Genomic DNA, 17,402 nt, shown 5'->3' on the forward strand with positions numbered 1-17,402 from the left:
ATCATGTATATAAAAATTCCTGAAGAATTCAAAATGCTTGAAGCAAGTTATTTAAAATATGATGGCTTGTAACGATCCTTGTTTGGATTAAAGTATTATGGAAGAATATGGTATAATTGTCTTAATGAATATCTATTACAAAAGGGATATATAAATAATCCAAAATTTGGAAATGAGTTTACCATCATTGCAGTATATATATGAAAAATTTTGTTAGAACTCTTGAAGAGTTTACAAATGCTTCTCCTGATTTAATAAATGAATTTGAGATGAAAAACCTATAAAGATTATGAAGTGTCCGAAACATATCGCCAAAAGCAATTTTCCTGAAGGATACAAAAGAACAAATCCTAAGAGATATAATGTGCCATGCAATATATAAATTGCACAAAGAAATCTAGAAGAAGAGAAAGAGCTTGAAGCTCAGTATAAAGCCTGACACTCAATGTAGAGCTTGAAGCTCAGTGTAAGTACTCAATCGACTTGAAATGAATAAATTGCCTTAGAGAGTACTTTGATTGAATTTAAATTCAAAAACATTGCAACGTATTCAAATGTGTGAAGTTATTAGAAATATTTAGACTCCTGAAGAGCCTATAAAGAATAGTATATGCAATTGTTCTCAAAACATACAAGAATATGTATGAATGACTGATTATACCAAACAAATATTTAATACTCCTATCTTTATAAGTATGAGCTCATTGTTTTTAAATATTTGAGAGTTATTATTCAAGCCATTGTATGTAGTAAAATATTTATGAAAATAGTCTAGATATTGTTGTATTATTCTAACCTCAACATAAAGATTAAATAAATGAAGACACACATACATCCTCCAATGATATGCTACAAGAGCAAGTTTTATACATGCATTACTAAAGCTCAATATGTGAAGGACAAATGTGATACCAATATTAGACCATTGTAGGGGACTTTTTCCTCCAGCAGCTGCGAATGGGCTGGGCCACTCGTAAAAGGGCAGAGTGATGAAATTGTCCCCTTTGCCTGAGTTCGAAAATTAAGCCCCAAAATACCTCGAAAGGGCAGTAGAGCCTTAGGAAGTATTTTGGTTACCTTCACCAATCAAAATAATGGCAGCTTACAGGTAATTTCTTCATGCTTACAGATAAACTCTCAAGCTCAGCGTGAGTGGCATGTGACATGGGAGCAAAATCAACATGAGTTTAGCACTAAGAGAAAATTTAGGCTTGCTTCGAGGGAAAAGGAAGTGTCAGGGTAAGGAATGAGAAGTTTTGTAAGAGATTTGGCTAGGAAAGGAAAAATGAATAGCAGAGTTCTTCTGGCAACTGCCAGAAGAGCAAAATGGAGAAGAAGATAAACAGTGCATGAGATCGCTGGGTTTTTGTAAGTTAGAGAGAAAGCTTGCTCTCTAGGTCTAAGTTGTGGCTAATGGTGAAGTATTTGGTGGTTTGGGCAAGTTTCCAGCAGCCTGACAAAAGCTATGTCAGACTCTAGAATGGCATGGCAGAATGGAAAGTGGGAGGAGATGGAGGAAGAGGGCACAAAATTGCAGAGATTTCATGGTAAGAGATGAAGCTTAGTCTCTAGATGTGTGTTGATTTCGTTGGGTTGAAGAGGCCTCAATTTATAGCAGTTGGAAACCATCACTTCCCAAGAAACCCTAATGGCTTCCATCCCATTTTGTCAAGTCTTTCCCTTCCTTTCTCTCTTCATCCCTTCAATCATCCTTTTTTGGTGAAATCTTCTGTGCTTATTTGCACAAAATCAAGGATTTTTTAGAGCTCAAGGCCCTTTTTCCCGCGGCTGTTTTAGACTCCTATTTTCAGCCATCTTTCTTCCTTCTTTTCTCTCCTCTTCCAAGGCTAGGTCTGAAGAGGGAAGGAATTGAATATACATGCTGGTTCAAAGGGTGCTTCTAGCAGCTCGCAGGCTAATATTCTTTAGTACTTTGAATGTTTCTTGCTTGGAACCTGCTCCCTCCATGTGCTGGAACCTCCAGACCTCCCCTTCGTGGCTTTTGTTCCTATAGCTAGGTACTGGTGCCTTTGTAGCTTATTATGGTAGTTGTATGGGCCAAGATGGTTTATCAAGCAAGTGGGCTATTTAAAACTTTTGGGCTTTTTAGTTGAGTCAATAGGCTATTTTGATTGGGCTTATTTTTGGTTGGGTTATTTTTGGTTAGGTTATTTTGCTTGGGCTATTGGGCTATTTTTCTCTCTTGTGCTCACCCACATGTTTGGGCCTAAGAAATGGGCTTGAGTCTCGAGGCTCCCAAGCAACCCAAAACTTTTCATTTCTCGGCCCATCAATGGGCCTCATGTTGATTTATTACCATCCATACCACAACTCACTCAAGCAAGCCTCAGGCATTCGAGTGGATTGGGCCCACTTAGGCTTGTAGCATGGTTGGGTGTGTAATAATGATTTCCTACTTGGCATGGCATGTAGCTTGGCATGGCATATCGCTTGACATGCTTTCAATTATTATGCTTGACGGGATAATTAGCATGGATTTGCGAAGATAATGCATTTTATAATCTTAATCTCGATTCCTAACATGACGAATTATTTATTTGGCATGGTGTATGTGGTGTGACTGGTATATGACGAGCCTTCGTGTACTCAGATATGTGATTTTTCTTAATACTGATCGTATTGGACCGAAAACTTATTTGGGCCCAACCGTGGACTTTTTTGGGCCTCAACATTAGCCCCCTTAATTATTGGGGCCATGAATGTGTATTGAAATGGTCCGAATAATCAATTTTCAGCCCAAAATAAATTACAGTGGCATGGCATGGCATAAGTTTAGGAGCAGCTCAAGGATGACCAGTTAAGGGTCTCTGAAATTACAGCCAGATCTTTTCAGGAAGGTTGGAGGGGTAACAATGGTCCCGCTTAAAACCCAATCCTTCTTAAACACCGAGGGTGTTGCCTTGAAGAATTTTCCTCGACACTGTAATTTTGGAGGTCACTTACTAGAGTTACCAAGAGTTGACCTATTTTGTGGCATGATATAGAAGAAAATGCTTGATGGATTAGCCCAAGATAGCTACTTAGCTTGCGTGATTTATTTGCTTGAGTGACTAGAGAGGCTTGATTTTGCATGATTGTGGTTTGCAAGAGTTGCATTGACTTGTGTATCTAATATTAGTTATGTATGCTTGATTTTGGCTTGCATGATTGGCTTTGACTTGTATATTTGGTATTTGGTTTGATGCTTAGAATTGGTATGTATGCTTGATTTTTTGCTTGATACTTGGCATTGGCGTGTATGCTTGATTTTGGCTTGTATGCTTGGATGTTTGGCATTGGCATGTACTGGAAGGATATTTGAAATAGAGCAGGTGCTGGCAAGGTGTTTGAAATAGGGCATGTGCTAGAAGGATGTTTGAAAACATGGTAGGTGTTAGAAGGATATTTGAAACAGGACAGGTGCTGGAATGGGCCAAATAATTAAACCCGACCCAAAAAATTAGATTTGTATTTGTAGAGAACTTCTCTTCTTCCCGCGTGCAAAATAATGGCGTGTCATAATTGGCCCCAGCGGTTATTTGCAGTGTCCCAACGCCAAACACCTTCCTACTTTTCTTTTCTTTGTTTTCCCTTGTTCCCCTAGCTCAAAACTGAGTGAGGGAGTAAGATCAAGTGGAAAACATCTGCCTCCATCCGCTGGGAAAAGAGCCCAGTCGATTTTGACTCCTTCACTTCTCCCTTCAAGAAGCCCTTCTGCCGTTGCTGGAAAGGACCTTTTTGTGAGGGTTTTCCTCTATGATTCTCAATTTCGCTCCCATCTTGGTATATTCAAAGTCACCCGTTGGGATTTTAGTAAGGTATGTCCCTTCTCTAGCTTTCTCTTGGATTTATTGAGGAATTTGCTGGGTTCCCTTCATCCATGAATATTGCCCTTTGTTTTGGTAGTCAAGCACCAAACCTTCTTTTGACCTATTTCTTTCTTTCTCTTCCATTTTCTTGCACCAGACCCAACTTCTTCCTACTTTTCTTTTCTTTGTTTTCCTTGTTCCCCAGCTGTACAAAGCGAGTGAGGGAGTAAGATCAAGTGGAAAACATCCGCCTCCATCCACTGAGAAAAGAGCCCAAGTCGATTTCGACCCTTCACCCTTCTCCTTCAAGAAGCCCTTCGCCGTTGCTAGAAGGGACCTTTTTGTGTGGGTTTTCCTCTATGATTCTCAATTTCGCTCCCATATTGGTATATTCAAAGTCACCCGTTGGGATTTTAGCAAGGTATGTCCCTTCTCTAGCTTTCTTTTGGATTTATTGAGGAATTTGCTGGGTTCCCTTCATCCATGAATATTGCCCTTTGTTTTGGTAGTCAAGCACCAAACCCTCTTTTGACCTATTTTGTTATTGCAGCAACGTGAGTGCTTACAACATGGGTGCTAGCAAGGAAGGGCTCGCACTAATCTTCTGGGATTCCCTTTTCTTTGATTTGCTCGAGTTGCTGGAAGGGTGCCAATTTCCGTGAGAACAAAACTGTTGGTATGGGTTTCTCCCTATTCCTCTTCTTACTTTAATTTTGCTCTGACCTCTTTTTTGTATATGAAAAGGCTGAACTTGGCATGATATGCTTTATTTTCTGATTTTCTCTTATTCTCTTCTTTCTTCTTCTTCTTCAAGACCCAAACCCGTGGGTATTGTGCATCAGTATATAAGTCATATTTCGGAAGCTCGGATCAGAAAAACTTCCTTGATCAAAGTTGTTCATCTGCTCGAGTACTATATCCAGTAAAATTTGCAGAATTTTTTGAATTTTTCTGATACCTCAAAGCTGGTTTGCAACTTCTGCATTCATCCATGGCTGGTGAGTTTTTGCAGATTTTTCTTCTGCATGTGTCTTTAACTTATTATGCTCGAATGATTGCGCTTGCTTCACAAAATTTGTTTGAAATTATGTTGTCTATAACATATCCAAAATTGAGGATCATCCACCCATTCTAGTGCTCTCTGCCTCCATTTTTCTAAAGCATGTACATGAGTTGATGTTGATGCCTTTGTTGCATGCTTGTCTTCTATGCTTGAATGCTTGAGTTCCTCTGTATTTCCCAGAATTTGTGAACTAGAAATCGAATTCTAAGGTTGAGCTTTTGATCTAGGATTCTAGCTTGGTGATAAACAAGAGTTATACAAGCTCACTTGGGTATGCATGCCAAGTGTTTGTCAAAATATCTCAAAGTAGCTTGCTGGCTGCTTTTTGAACTTTTGAAATATTTCTTTTCGAATCTGAGTTGGAGCTTTTGAGACATAAATGAACTTCTCAATGGTTATGTTGGAATTGGTCTTGCATCGCTTGAACAAAAAATGAATTTTCTGTGGAATTTCAAAGTAAGGGTTAAGGTGCTGGAGCTGTACAGTTTCTGCTGCATGGGCTATCTTAGAAATCTGTTTGACATGCTTCCCTAGCTCGAAATGGAACGAAATTTTGGGAAAATGAAGCTTGATATGTCTAGTTCTAATCTAGAAAGTCTGGGATTTGTTGGTTGTAAGCTTGATTTATAGTAAAGGTGGGATATTCTAGCTAGGATGGTTGGAAAGCTTGTGTATAAGTTTTGCTTGGCATGTTGCTTTTGCTTGGGAATTTAGTATGTCCTTTATGTTGGCATTGAGTGCTGATCTGAGTATTGCTAGAGCATGTTCTTGAGCAATATTGTCGTGAGAGCATGAAGTGGAATGGTATTGTCGTAAGAGCATGAGTTCTTCAATTTGCTTGAAATGCCCGAATTGCTTGGAATGCTTGAATGAAATGAACTTTCTTGGTATGCGGATTGGTATCACGCCCTGTGAATTTTGTCTAATGCTTGATAGATCAGTTTGATTGCACTTTGAGAAATTTATGCTTCCAACGCCTTCCTTTGCGTATAAGTACCTTTCCGGCGTATGATTTTGGCTAACGTAGTCTCTTGTTTAGAAGCTCCAAAGCATGATAAAGCATGAGAAGTCTAATTTTCTAGGATTTTGATAACATGAAAGTGAGTCTTGGCTACTTGCAACTTGTCTTTGGAAAAAACTATGCTTCAATAGTGATTAGGCTTCCGGCACCCCATTTTCGTTTACGAGTTCCTTCCAGCGCTTAATCTGGTCAACGTACTCCCTTGTTTCTTTTTCAGGCTTGATTGAGAGGTTCCAAAGCATGAGGAATGTCATTTTCTTACTGATTTGTTGAGAACTTGACAGAATAAAGGTGAGTTTTTGGTTACTTTCACGGATGTAATGAGTTTGTTGAATTGTTGCAAGGATAAATTGAGCTTTGGGGGTTAATGAGCATATACACTAGCATGATGTTTGAAATAGGACAGGGGCTAAGAAGATTTGAAATAAGGCAAGTGCCAGAAATTCTTTGCTTATAGAGTAGGAGTTGGAAGAATGGAAGAAAATATGCTTCTGGCACCTCTATTTTTTTTTTTTTGGTGTGTGCAGGTGCACATGTCTCAGGCATAGGTGGGGTAGGTGCTGGAAACCTTGACATTTCTGCTACTGGAACCTTCAAATCCTCCAGCCTTCTAACTTGGATATTTGGGGCTTCTGCTTTAATCTTTTGGTAAGTAACTCCGCCAATTTGAATGTTCCAGGAATAAGCATAGACTGGTGCATGGCCTAGGCTTACTCCCCTTGTGAACATATGCTTGATTAATTGTAGACTTTGTTCTCGGTTGCGAGAAGTAAGAATGCATGTCTTGCAATGCTTGATTTTTGTTCCGAAAGAGAATTTGCTTGTCATGCTTATTGACTCACAGGATGAGAACTTTGCTTGTCACGAACTTGGGTCAGAAATTGCATATTTGTTTGAACTCCTTCTTTTCTTTTAGATCAAGAGCATCTCACAAGGGGCAGAGGATACGCTTCCTTCCCCTCCCCTTGGGACACTGATACAAATGCCGGTACCTCTTGCAGCTTCCCGCACCTCCAACATCTCCTTGCTCGGCACACCCGACATAGCTGTCGGCACCTCTCCTGATTTCAGCAGTCTGCCTCCAACTTCTCCTTGCCCGGCACACCCGGCATAGTTGCCGACACCTCTCCACAGTTTTCAGCAAGATCTGCATCCTACTCCTCCTTTCCTAAGCACATCCGACACAACTGCGGCACCTCTCCATAGCTTCCAGCGGTCTGCCTCCTACTCCTCATTTCCTAAGCACATCACAAATCTGGCGGCACCTCTCCACGACTTCCGCAGGCCCTCGTGGTGAGATTATTGATGACAGCCATAAGGACGGTGATGTTTCCACCTCCGTAGGGCATTTATCGAAGAAAAGCATGTCTCGGCAAGATTGGGACAATTCCTTCATGGCGTTCAAAGCCTTCTTTGATGGCGGTGTTACTCATAGCATGAAATCATCGCATGGTTCTGTTTCTTTTGAGACTATAGGATGCATGGATCTTTAGCATTTATAGTTTTATCGTGCTTTGACTGTAGTTTTTTTTTTCTTTTGACATTCTAACGACTACGTTGTTATGACTTTGTAATTTGGCATTGAACCACTGAAGCTTGTATTAATTTTTTGAATGCTGAAGGCAGGTTGCAATTCGCATGTCTCATATATATAGCTTGATTTGCAAAATTCGTCTTTGTGAACTGTTTGAGATTTTCTGACATGTTGGATATCCTTAAAAACAAGGTATATGCTGCCAAAATTTCAACATGAGCGGAATTTCTAAAGTTTCTTTTGCATGGTTTATCTAGCCTCTGGGTTAGAAAAGCAGCTTCTTGCCTTCCTTAAAAAGGGTCAGACTAGCATGTGCATGATTCTTACCAAGGTTTTATAAAACTCCCAGATGTTGTTCCAGCACCTCAAGATTGCATGCTTCTTTGGAATAGATCGGTTTCTCGTGCCTTATGCTATTTTTGCTTAAGCGTGATGCTTATTGATGGTTCGGGACCTCATTCAAGTGACTTTGCTTGGCATGGTTACTGCTGAGAGGCTTAGCTTTTTAAAGGGAAGTTTGCTTGTCTATTTTCTTTTCTCTTTTCAAAGAACATGTTTTGCAAAACAGAATAAGATAAAAGTAAGGAAAGAATTCTAGAGGTTTTTTTCTTTTTCCAAAATACTCCATTCTCATTGCAAATATCATTTTACACCTTGGCATGCAATAATGGTGGTGCATTCTACCAAAGTTGTGAAAACATATGGTAAAAACACAAAAGGAGTTCATCTTTGAAATAAATTTGAAAAGCCAAAAACAAAAGGATAGGTGCAAAAGCAACTCAGTAGTAAGGCTTTGAGCCATTTTGCATTGATAAATACCCCCATCAAATTAAGCCCCTAAGTATGAAAGGGCCAAGGAGCGTGTATGACTTGCAATAACATGAAAGCTTGTGGCTTATGTTGGCATGTATTTGGCATGTGTTGTACTAGGCTGCCATGCTCTGTAGAATTATTTAACAGAGCCACAGATTCTTTGATCTACTTGCATGCGACTCATGACCCCACTAATCAAAGAGTGATTTGCGGCTCTTATGAGAGGTTTCGGCAGCAGTCTCTCGATAATCTTGCTGATCAAATGAAGCCCCCGAGTGGCGTTCTTCCTCTTCACCCTTCCAAGCTTCCTATCCATTTAGTTTGACTGAAATGCTTGTTTTCCTCACTGCTTCTAGCAGCCGAGAAAATTGGCTGATGACAATATTCTCCAAATAAACTTTGTAATCTGCCATGATATTGCTGATGCAAGTTTCGACAAGCGCCTCTTCGTCTTTCACATCGTAGCAATCCAACGCCAGGTCTCGGAACCTGCACACGAAGTCCACGGGATTCTCGTCATGTCTTTGACTAGTGTTGTTGAGTTGAGTGGTGGTGACTCGTTCTTCATGCTGGAAATACTTCTTACAAAACCTACTTGCCAAGCTTTCCCAAGAGTGAATAGAGCCTGGTGCCAACGTCATATACCATGTGTAAGCACGATCGGTGAGACTCTTTGAAAATTCTCTAAGTCAGAGATTATAATCACCAACATGTGGTCCCAAGGCATCAATGAAGCGGTTGACATGCTCATTCAGGCTCCTCTTCCTTCCATCGAAGAGTACAAAGGTCGGTGCTTCATAGCCTTTAGGATATGGCTGCTGGAGCAAGCTTGATGGGTACGGTGGCTGAGGAAGGTACTTTCAATCCTCTTGGCTTCAACTCAGTTCCCTCTCTAGCATGGCAATGACATCTTCTTGGGTGACAAACGATGGTCTCTTTTGTTTAAACCCTTTTCCGGCAACAACAGACTCTGGTGGAAGTCTCTCGTTTTCTTTGCTTCGCTTAGCAGCTGAACTTTTCAGCTCCTTGATTGTGTCCACCATCCCCCTCTGGGTTTCCCATGGCATGGATGGCTGCAACAAGGTCTATGAGGGTGAAAGCTCCCTCACTTGCATGTTCTTCTTTTCTATGTGAGACATTTTTCCTTGACTCCTAGTCACCGTGGTCCAGCTCGTCTTGGGAAGTCATGTTGTCGCTTCTGGTCTTCTTCTTTGGAGGCATCGATGAAGATAATGGCCTAATCCCCAGTGAAGTCGCCAATTTATGTAGGGGACTTTTTCCTCCAGCAGACTACGAATGGGTGGGGTCTTGTAAAAGGGCAGACTGATGAAATTGTCTCTTTTGCCTGAGTTCGAAAATTAAGCCCCAAAATACCTCGAAAGGGCAGTAGAGCCTTAGGAAGTACTTTGGTTACCTTCACCAATCAAAATAATGGTAGCTTACAGGTAATTTCTTCATGCTTACAGATAAACTCTCAAGCTCAGCATGAGTGGCATGTGGTATGAGAGCAAAATCAACATGAGTTTAGCACTAAGAGAAAATTTAGGCTTGTTTTGAGGGAAAAGGAAGTGTTAGGGTAAGGAATGAGAAGTTTTGTAAGAGATTTGGCTATGAAAGGGAAAATGAAGAGCAGAGTTCTTCCGGCAGCTGCCAGAAGAGCAAAATGGAGAAGAAGATGAAGCAGTGCATTGCGAGATTGCTTTGGGTTTTGTAAGTTAGAGAAAGCTTGCTCTCTAGGTCTGAGTTGTGGCTAATGGTGAAATATTTGGTGGTTTGGGCAAGTTTCCAGCTGCCTGACAAAAGCTATGTCAGACTCTAGAATGGCATGGCAGAATGGAAAGTGGGAGGAGATGGAGGAATAAGGCACGAAATTGCAGAGATTTCATGGTGAGAGATGAAGCTTACTCTCTAGATGTGTGTTGATTTCGTTGGGTTGAAGAGGCCTCAATTTATAGCAGTTGGAAACCATCACTTCCCAAGAAACCCTAATGGCTTCCATCCCATTTTGTCAAGTCTTTCCCTTCCTTTCTCCATTCATCCCTTCAATCATCCTTTTTTGGTGAAGTCTTCTCTGCCCATTTGCACAAAATCAGGGATTTTTTGGAGCTCAAGGCCCTTTTTTCCGCGGCTGTTTCGGACTCCTATTTTCAGCCATCTTTCTTCCTTCTTTTCTCTCCTCTTCCAAGGCTAGGTCTGATGAGGGAAGGAATTGAATATACATGCTGGTTCAAAGGGTGCTTCTGGCAGCTCGCAGACTAATATTCTTTAGTACTTTGAATGTTTCTTGCTTGGAACTTGCTCCCTCCATGTGCTGGAACCTCCAGACCTCCCCTTCGTGGCTTTTATTCCTATAGCTAGGTGCTGGTGCCTTTGTAGCTTATTATGGTAGTTGTCCAAGATGGTTTATCAAGCAAGTGGGTTATTTAAAACTTTTGGGCTTTTTAGTTGAGTCAATAGGCTATTTTGATTGGGCTTATTTTTGGTTGGGTTATTTTTGGTTAGGTTATTTTGCTTGGGCTATTGGGCTACTTTTCTCTCTTGTGCTCACCCACATGTTTGGGCCTAAGAAATGGGCTTGAGTCTCGAGGCTCCCAAGCAACCCAAAACTTTCCATTTCTCGGCCCATCAATGGGCCTCATGTTGATTTATTATCATTCATACCACAACCCACTCAAGCAAGCCTCGGGCATTCGAGTGGATTGGGCCCACTTAGGCTTGTAGCGTGGTTGGGTGTGTAATAATGATTTCCTACTTGGCATGACATGTCGCTTGGCATGGCATATCGCTTGGCATGCTTTCAATTATTATGCTTGACGGGATAATTAGCATGGATTTGCGAAGATAATGCATTTTATAATCTTAATCTCGATTCCGAACATGACGAATTATTTATTTGGCATGGCGCGTGTGGTGTGACTCGTATATGACGAGCCTTCGTGTACTCAGATATGTGATTTTTCTTAATACAGTAGCGTATTGGACCGAAAACTTATTTGGGCCCAACCATGGACTTTTTTAGGCCTCAACAACCACCAAATAATCCATGTATGGAGTTATCAGGGTGAGCATTCAACAATATTGCAAGATTGATTCACAGGAGCAGTGTCAACTAAGACATTCAGAAAAATGGTCAATAGTATGATTTAAAGATATTTTTCAAGCATCAAGGGGAGCATGCTATCAATAAAGATCTTCACACACTGTACTCTTTTTCCTTCATCTCGGTTTTTGTCCCACTGGGTTTTTCCTAGCAAAGTTTTAAGGAGGCAGTGTCGCACGCGTGTCAGTGTTCTTCACACAAAATTTTATGTTACACATGATTATGTACTCTTTTCCCCTTCAACCAGTTTTTGTCCCACTAGATTTTACTGGCAAGGCTTTTAACGAGGCATATTCCATACATGGTGGCATCCAAAGGGGAGTGTTATGAACCTAGATGTAATGGAAGCCTACCATAGCATATTATACCATACCAAGAATTACCTACCACCATGACTCACCCCAATGAGTCATCATTGTAATTACACAATATTAGTAAATAGTGTAATCCATATGCCTATAAATACAAGGCATCAACTATGAATGAAGAACAAGAATAGAAAAGATGAAGCTCACGGTGGAGCTCCTGATAATCATTGTTTCCTTCCTCTAAATTCTCTCCAAATTTTTCCTATTTTTCTAATGGAAATTTGATGGAGAAATATATATAAAACAGATTTCACATACAAAGGTTTCGATAAACTTCTAATGTATTGGTGACAGACGATTATTGTGAGAGAGATGTTGCATAGACGTATTATATGATGCTCCCATATTAGTTTGCTAGGTGACCAAATGATAGAAATATAGGGAGACAAAAAAAACATAAGCATTTATATATATGAATCAACCTTTAGCCTACCAACATCCACAAAAAATATTGACTAACTTAATAAGATATACATCTGAATTTATTCTAGAAAACAAGAGCAACAAAATTTTTTTTTCCCATGATCATGATTGGGAACTTGTAGAATCATCAACAGGATGATGGTATGTATTGAAAAACCACATAGAATCGGCTTTCACTGCAACTCCATCGTCGTTCCGGTGCCAACTGTAGAAGGCATGAGTTCGGTTCTTGATGTCGAAAATGGCATGACCAAAATCGCCTCTCTATAATGAGTAAGCTGGCTGTGGCTCCATCATACTGCACCAGAAACAAAAAACATTCATAGATTAAAGTATGCAATGCTAACAAATAGGAAAGCATTGAACCCTAAAGATCATGTACTTACTTGGTTACCAAGCCGTCAATATTTCCTCCATCTCCAATGGTAATGTACACCGGCGCAGATTGATCTTTCACCACTGGAGAGCACTTTCCATTTTCAATGTTATAGGCAATATTCGATACACGTTCCTGTGATACACACAAATTGCTTATCAGAAAAAGGAAGATGAATATAGTTTTCTTGATATCAGCATTTCAGTCAAACACTTCTCCTCAAAAGGGTTTCATGTACTAATTTGTCAAACATTAAAGCGTTCCATAAAAGGAATTGATCTGTTTCAAAAATTTTATTTTGAGCACTTACAGATCGTTCATTGTAACACCTCGACTCCAAATTTATTGCCTATTTTAATTTATTTAAGTGAAATTACGAATTTACCCTTGGGATAGGGGTAATTTGGTTATTTCTTATCCGAAAGGAATTTGGGAATTTCGGCTGTACCGTTGCGTAGAGCACGGTGAGATGAGTCCGTAGACACAAAGTGGACTCGAATCGGTGTTGTAACGAGAGAGTTACGATCGAATGAAACTCAGTGGCATAATTGTAATTATTTCAAAAAGGGATTTTTGATAAAAAGTCAAAAATGCCCTCAGCTCTCTCTCTCTCTCTCTCCTCCCTCGCGTTTCTCTCTCTTCTCTCTCTCCCCCCGACTCCGATTCTCTCTCTCTTCGATTCACGGTCGTCCCACCATGGCGGGGCGTGAGACGATCACGTCGCACGAAATCCCCGAAAACCTCAAATCCGCGGCGATTTCATTTGCTTTGAATCGGGTTTTCCGTCCTTGCGCCGCAGCCTCAACCGCCCACATCCGGTGAAACAGGTATGGTTTCTCACCCATTTTCTGAGATCTAGTTGCCTGTTGTGTAGGATTAGATTAATTTTTCGCCTAGGATCTCGATTTTGAAACCTAGGTTTTGGCCGGATTTCGAGTTGAAATTCCAGCCACTTGCCGTCCGAATTGGACGTTTCCGTAGTTGAATAAGTTGCTCCATTCGTCGAGTAGTAGATGTAGCCGGAAGGGTGGCTCTCGATTTGGAAGTTTTCCGTGATGGGTATCGCTTTGGACACCCACGCGCTGCCGGCGCATGGGCACTTTAGAAAAGGGGAATTTTGTCCTCGAGATTGACCGTGAGACTTCCTAGGTAGTGTTACCTTCCTAGGAAGATTAAAATGACCGTAGTGATGGGTCTTGATTGTATGTTGGTTATGTGGGATTAGAATATTAATTCATTGATTTAAATTCAGGGATTATCGAATGCTATATTGGGGTTGAGGTGTATACAATATTATAAATTTATATATATTTATGTGTTTATTTAAAGGTATAAAAGAGTATAGAATGTCAGTTTGGAGTGCTATACGCACTACCCTATGTACCTCCCGAATGTTGTGGACCTATCGTGGCGGTGCGTCCGGCGTATGAGGATTATGTGATATTCTTTTGAGGTCGCATGTGTCGTAGGAGTAGCCGACGTGTTGACAGACCCCATACGTGACCGGGTGCGTCCCGGCGTATGAGGATATATGTGATATGATGATGAGTTCGCACGTGTCGTAGGTTTATCCGGCGTGCGGATAGCCCCATACCTGACTTTGGATGGTTTGGCGTATGGGGAGATTTTGTGAGTATTGTTGAGCTGTGATTTAGAGGAAAAAGGGTTTTAGTGAAAGAACTACGTGTGGCTTAATCCCTCAGTAAAGGTACATAGGCAGCCTGAAGTTACTAGGTGCAGCCATGGATTAGATTTAGTTAAGTACTTTGTTGAGTTTGGTTCGGACCTTGTCAGTAGGGGAAAAAACGTACCATAAGCTGTATATGAAGACAAGACTATGATGTATGCTGAAGCTCTCTTGATTGAGTAAAAAAAAGGGGCAAGGCTCCCTGATGCTTTGTGTGGGACATTATACCGGTGAGTGTACGGCTTGAAAGGTTTGTATTCACCCTACAACAAAAAGTATCAATCTTCTCTTAGAAAACACTTTTCCAATGACATTTTGGAACTAGAATTCACCTCTCTAAATATGGAAAATGAGAGCTTAAGATTAGCTATGAAATGCTTACAATTTCTGGAGCATAATCAATCTCATGGTTCCCTGCAGTCCAAATCCAAGGTTGATAAGCAAAACTTTTCTCAATGAATCTTCCAAATGTATCCCACTTAACATTGTCATGATTGGGATGATCATCAGCATAAGAGAGGTCTCCAAGGTTCAAAACTGTTTGTCCTTTAAGTGGGTTTTCTTCATAGTGAGTAAGTGTCAAGTTTGAATCAAAGGTTTGGCCTAAATCCCTTGCAAATGAGAGCCAAATGGCAAGTCTAATTTACAAGTAATCAAATAGCCAAATTTTCCTTGTAAATGAATCAAAAGCATGAAATTACTTTTGGATCACAATGCTAAAAGTTACTATTCTGTTTTGGTTATAAAAAAAAAAAATACTTAAATACTTACCCATGAGACCAAATGTATAAGGGACATCTGGCCCAACTTCAGGAGGAGCTTCCACTAGTTAGCCCCTTGCCATGGCAAGGGAGCCTAAGTGGTACTATTCACGTGAATAGTGGATGCCTTAGCACAAAAAAAAAAAATTGTGTTTCCAGCAATGCAAGGCTTGCCATGGCAAATACTATTCATTTTTTTGTTTTTTTCACAATTTTGTTTACTTAAACAATTAATTTGGATAATATTTTCGGATAAGATTTTTGGGTTCCTATGTGTCAATACTATTCATATCGGATCAGATTTTCGGTTTCAAATTTCAGATAAATTCCAGATAAATTTCAAATTTCAGATACATTTCAAAATTCAAATTTCAGATAAATTAATAAATAAAAAATTACAAATAATTTACCTCACTGCTAAGGTTTTCCCCGCTTCTATGGTTGTTCATCGCTTTTGTCAAGGCATCTCTCCATTTTCCCAGCTCTTTATGAAGAATTTTCTACCTACTAGATAATGCTTGATCCGTACGGGTCGAACCAATTACCCTTTCACAAAATTCCTGATGAATTTTTTTCCACATATGACAGAATTTGATCTCATTGCCCGTTACGGAACAATAACTAACTTGGAGCCAAGCCTCACACAAGCTAATATCTTCCGTCATGCTCCATGCCCCTCCTCCGGTTTCACTACAAGAACCCATAATATGATAGAGAAAAAAACAACTTGAAAGTGAAAAAAATTTGACTAGAAAGTGAAAAATAGTAGAATGAGAAGAAAATGTATGAAGAGTTGGTGTTAAAAGTGAAGAGTATTGGTTGGTATTTATAGAAAAAAAATTCAGTATTTTTTTTGTATTTTTTTAAAAATTTTCCGATTTTTTTTCATTTTTTTATTGGGCAAAAAATTACTGCCGTTGGATTCTTTGGAAAAACTAATCGGAGAGCCGGGAGCTTCCACGTGGCATAGAGTCGTTGGGGTTGCTTTTTGATTTTTTTATTCGCGAAAAAATGGCTGCCGTTGGATAAGTTTAAAAGCGGTCGGATGGCCCAAAGATGCGACACGTGGAATCATCTTTGGCGGCTCATGTAGCGTCAAATTTTTAAACCGGCGCGTGTATTGCACTTTAAAAAATTTAAGTGCACGTCATCACGGCCGGTGGGCTCGAGCCTCCCCGGCTTGCCCAGTTTAGGGCCCCACTGCTTGCCTGGCAGCTTCTTGTTGCTGGAAACCACATTTTGGGTTTGCCCCCTCTCTCCTTGGGCCCCTTGCTGCCAATGCTCTTACAAACCAGAACAGCCTCACAGTGTGCCCAATTCCAACCACATAGTAATATTTGGCATTGTACTGCCCAAAATTATATATTATTAGTTCATAATTTCAGTCAGCAAATTATTTATAGAACAAAAAGAACAAAGAAAAAGAGGAAAAACAGAAAGGCAGATTGAAATTTACCTCTAAGTTTCTGATCGTACAGTGGGGAATGTAACCAGAAGTGTAATCATGGTATGTATAGGTTTTAGCTTTGCCTTCAGCCATCCTTTTCTTTTGACCTTCACTCCAGAAAAGCACTTTGCTGGAGCCTTTTTCATCCACAGTGACCCATGACACAATTATGGCCTTTCCCTTGTGGTCTCCTTGTGTTATATGAACCTTAGATCAAGAACACACACATCATACAATTAAACAAAGTTAAGCTAACAAAATCATCAAGAAGAAAAGCAAAAGTGTGAAGCAAGCCATAAATCTTGAAAAACAAGACCACATAAAAATATGAAGGTTCAAGTAAATAAAAGGTCTTGTGTGTTTCCACAGTAAAAAGGGTTGCCCACAAAAAAGAAAAATATATCTCTATATGACAATTATTGATCACATGTCTCGTACTCGTATAGGAGGTGAGACTCGATGATGTCATCAAATAATGTGGTACAAATAAGTCACATCATTGAGCTACAACTGACTAGAGATGAGATGGAGATGGGGGAGATATATACTTGTTGAGGTGCATTATAGCCATGAGGGACTTGAAAGGCATCACTTTCATAAGGCATATCAATCGTCTTCTCAGCTTTCCTCACAAAAGGGCTTGTTATACCTCCATTGCAAACCACAGCCAAGTTCAAAGCCAAACCCAAAACTACAAACCTTGCTACCCTTGAAGAAGTGGAAACAGACGCTAAGCTCACCACACCCATCTTGGTCATATTATTACTCAAGGCACCCTCAAACCCTACACAAATTCCATTGCGCTCAGCAAAATCATGCTCCTTTATAGACACATAAAAATTAATTTAATTTAAATAAAGAAAATCTAAAGTTTATCAGGAAATATGGGGAATATTATTCAGAGCTGTATAGGAATATGCACGTTCCTAAGGCTAAAGGGATTTGGATTTGCATGGTTTTCTATTTATTTTTAACATGTGTACTTATTCTTCTGGGAATT

The 17,402-nt window shown here is 40.0% G+C and overlaps 1 protein-coding gene and 1 long non-coding RNA gene across 3 annotated transcripts; one reads left to right on the forward strand and one right to left on the reverse strand.

Annotated features, from left to right (window-relative positions):
* The first annotated feature begins 3,706 nt into the window (after positions 1–3,706).
* LOC148916318 (uncharacterized) lies at positions 3,707–6,902 on the forward strand. Of its 2 annotated transcripts, none has more exons than XR_016127990.1 (5): positions 3,707–3,818; positions 4,360–4,485; positions 4,624–4,807; positions 6,111–6,541; positions 6,810–6,902. It is a non-coding gene; the product is annotated as an uncharacterized LOC148916318 (long non-coding RNA). The 2 variants fall into 2 exon arrangements; XR_016127989.1 differs by lacking the exon at positions 3,707–3,818 and adding an exon at positions 4,129–4,230.
* A 5,493-nt stretch (positions 6,903–12,395) lies between these two features.
* Positions 12,396–17,294, reverse strand: LOC103335766 (purple acid phosphatase 2-like). Its single transcript, XM_089055106.1, has 8 exons — positions 16,951–17,294; positions 16,412–16,609; positions 16,239–16,303; positions 14,962–15,012; positions 14,577–14,805; positions 14,239–14,457; positions 12,518–12,642; positions 12,396–12,429 (listed from the first exon to the last, which is right to left on the reverse strand). The coding sequence occupies exons 1-8, from the start codon at positions 17,158–17,160 to the stop codon at positions 12,396–12,398; spliced, it is 1,131 nt and encodes a 376-aa protein (XP_088911232.1). The 5' UTR covers positions 17,161–17,294.
* Between the last annotated feature and the right edge of the window lie 108 nt (positions 17,295–17,402).

Source organism: Prunus mume, linkage group LG6, assembly GCF_029339155.1.
Source record: "Prunus mume cultivar Tortuosa linkage group LG6, ASM2933915v1, whole genome shotgun sequence".
NCBI lineage: Eukaryota > Viridiplantae > Streptophyta > Magnoliopsida > Rosales > Rosaceae > Prunus > Prunus mume.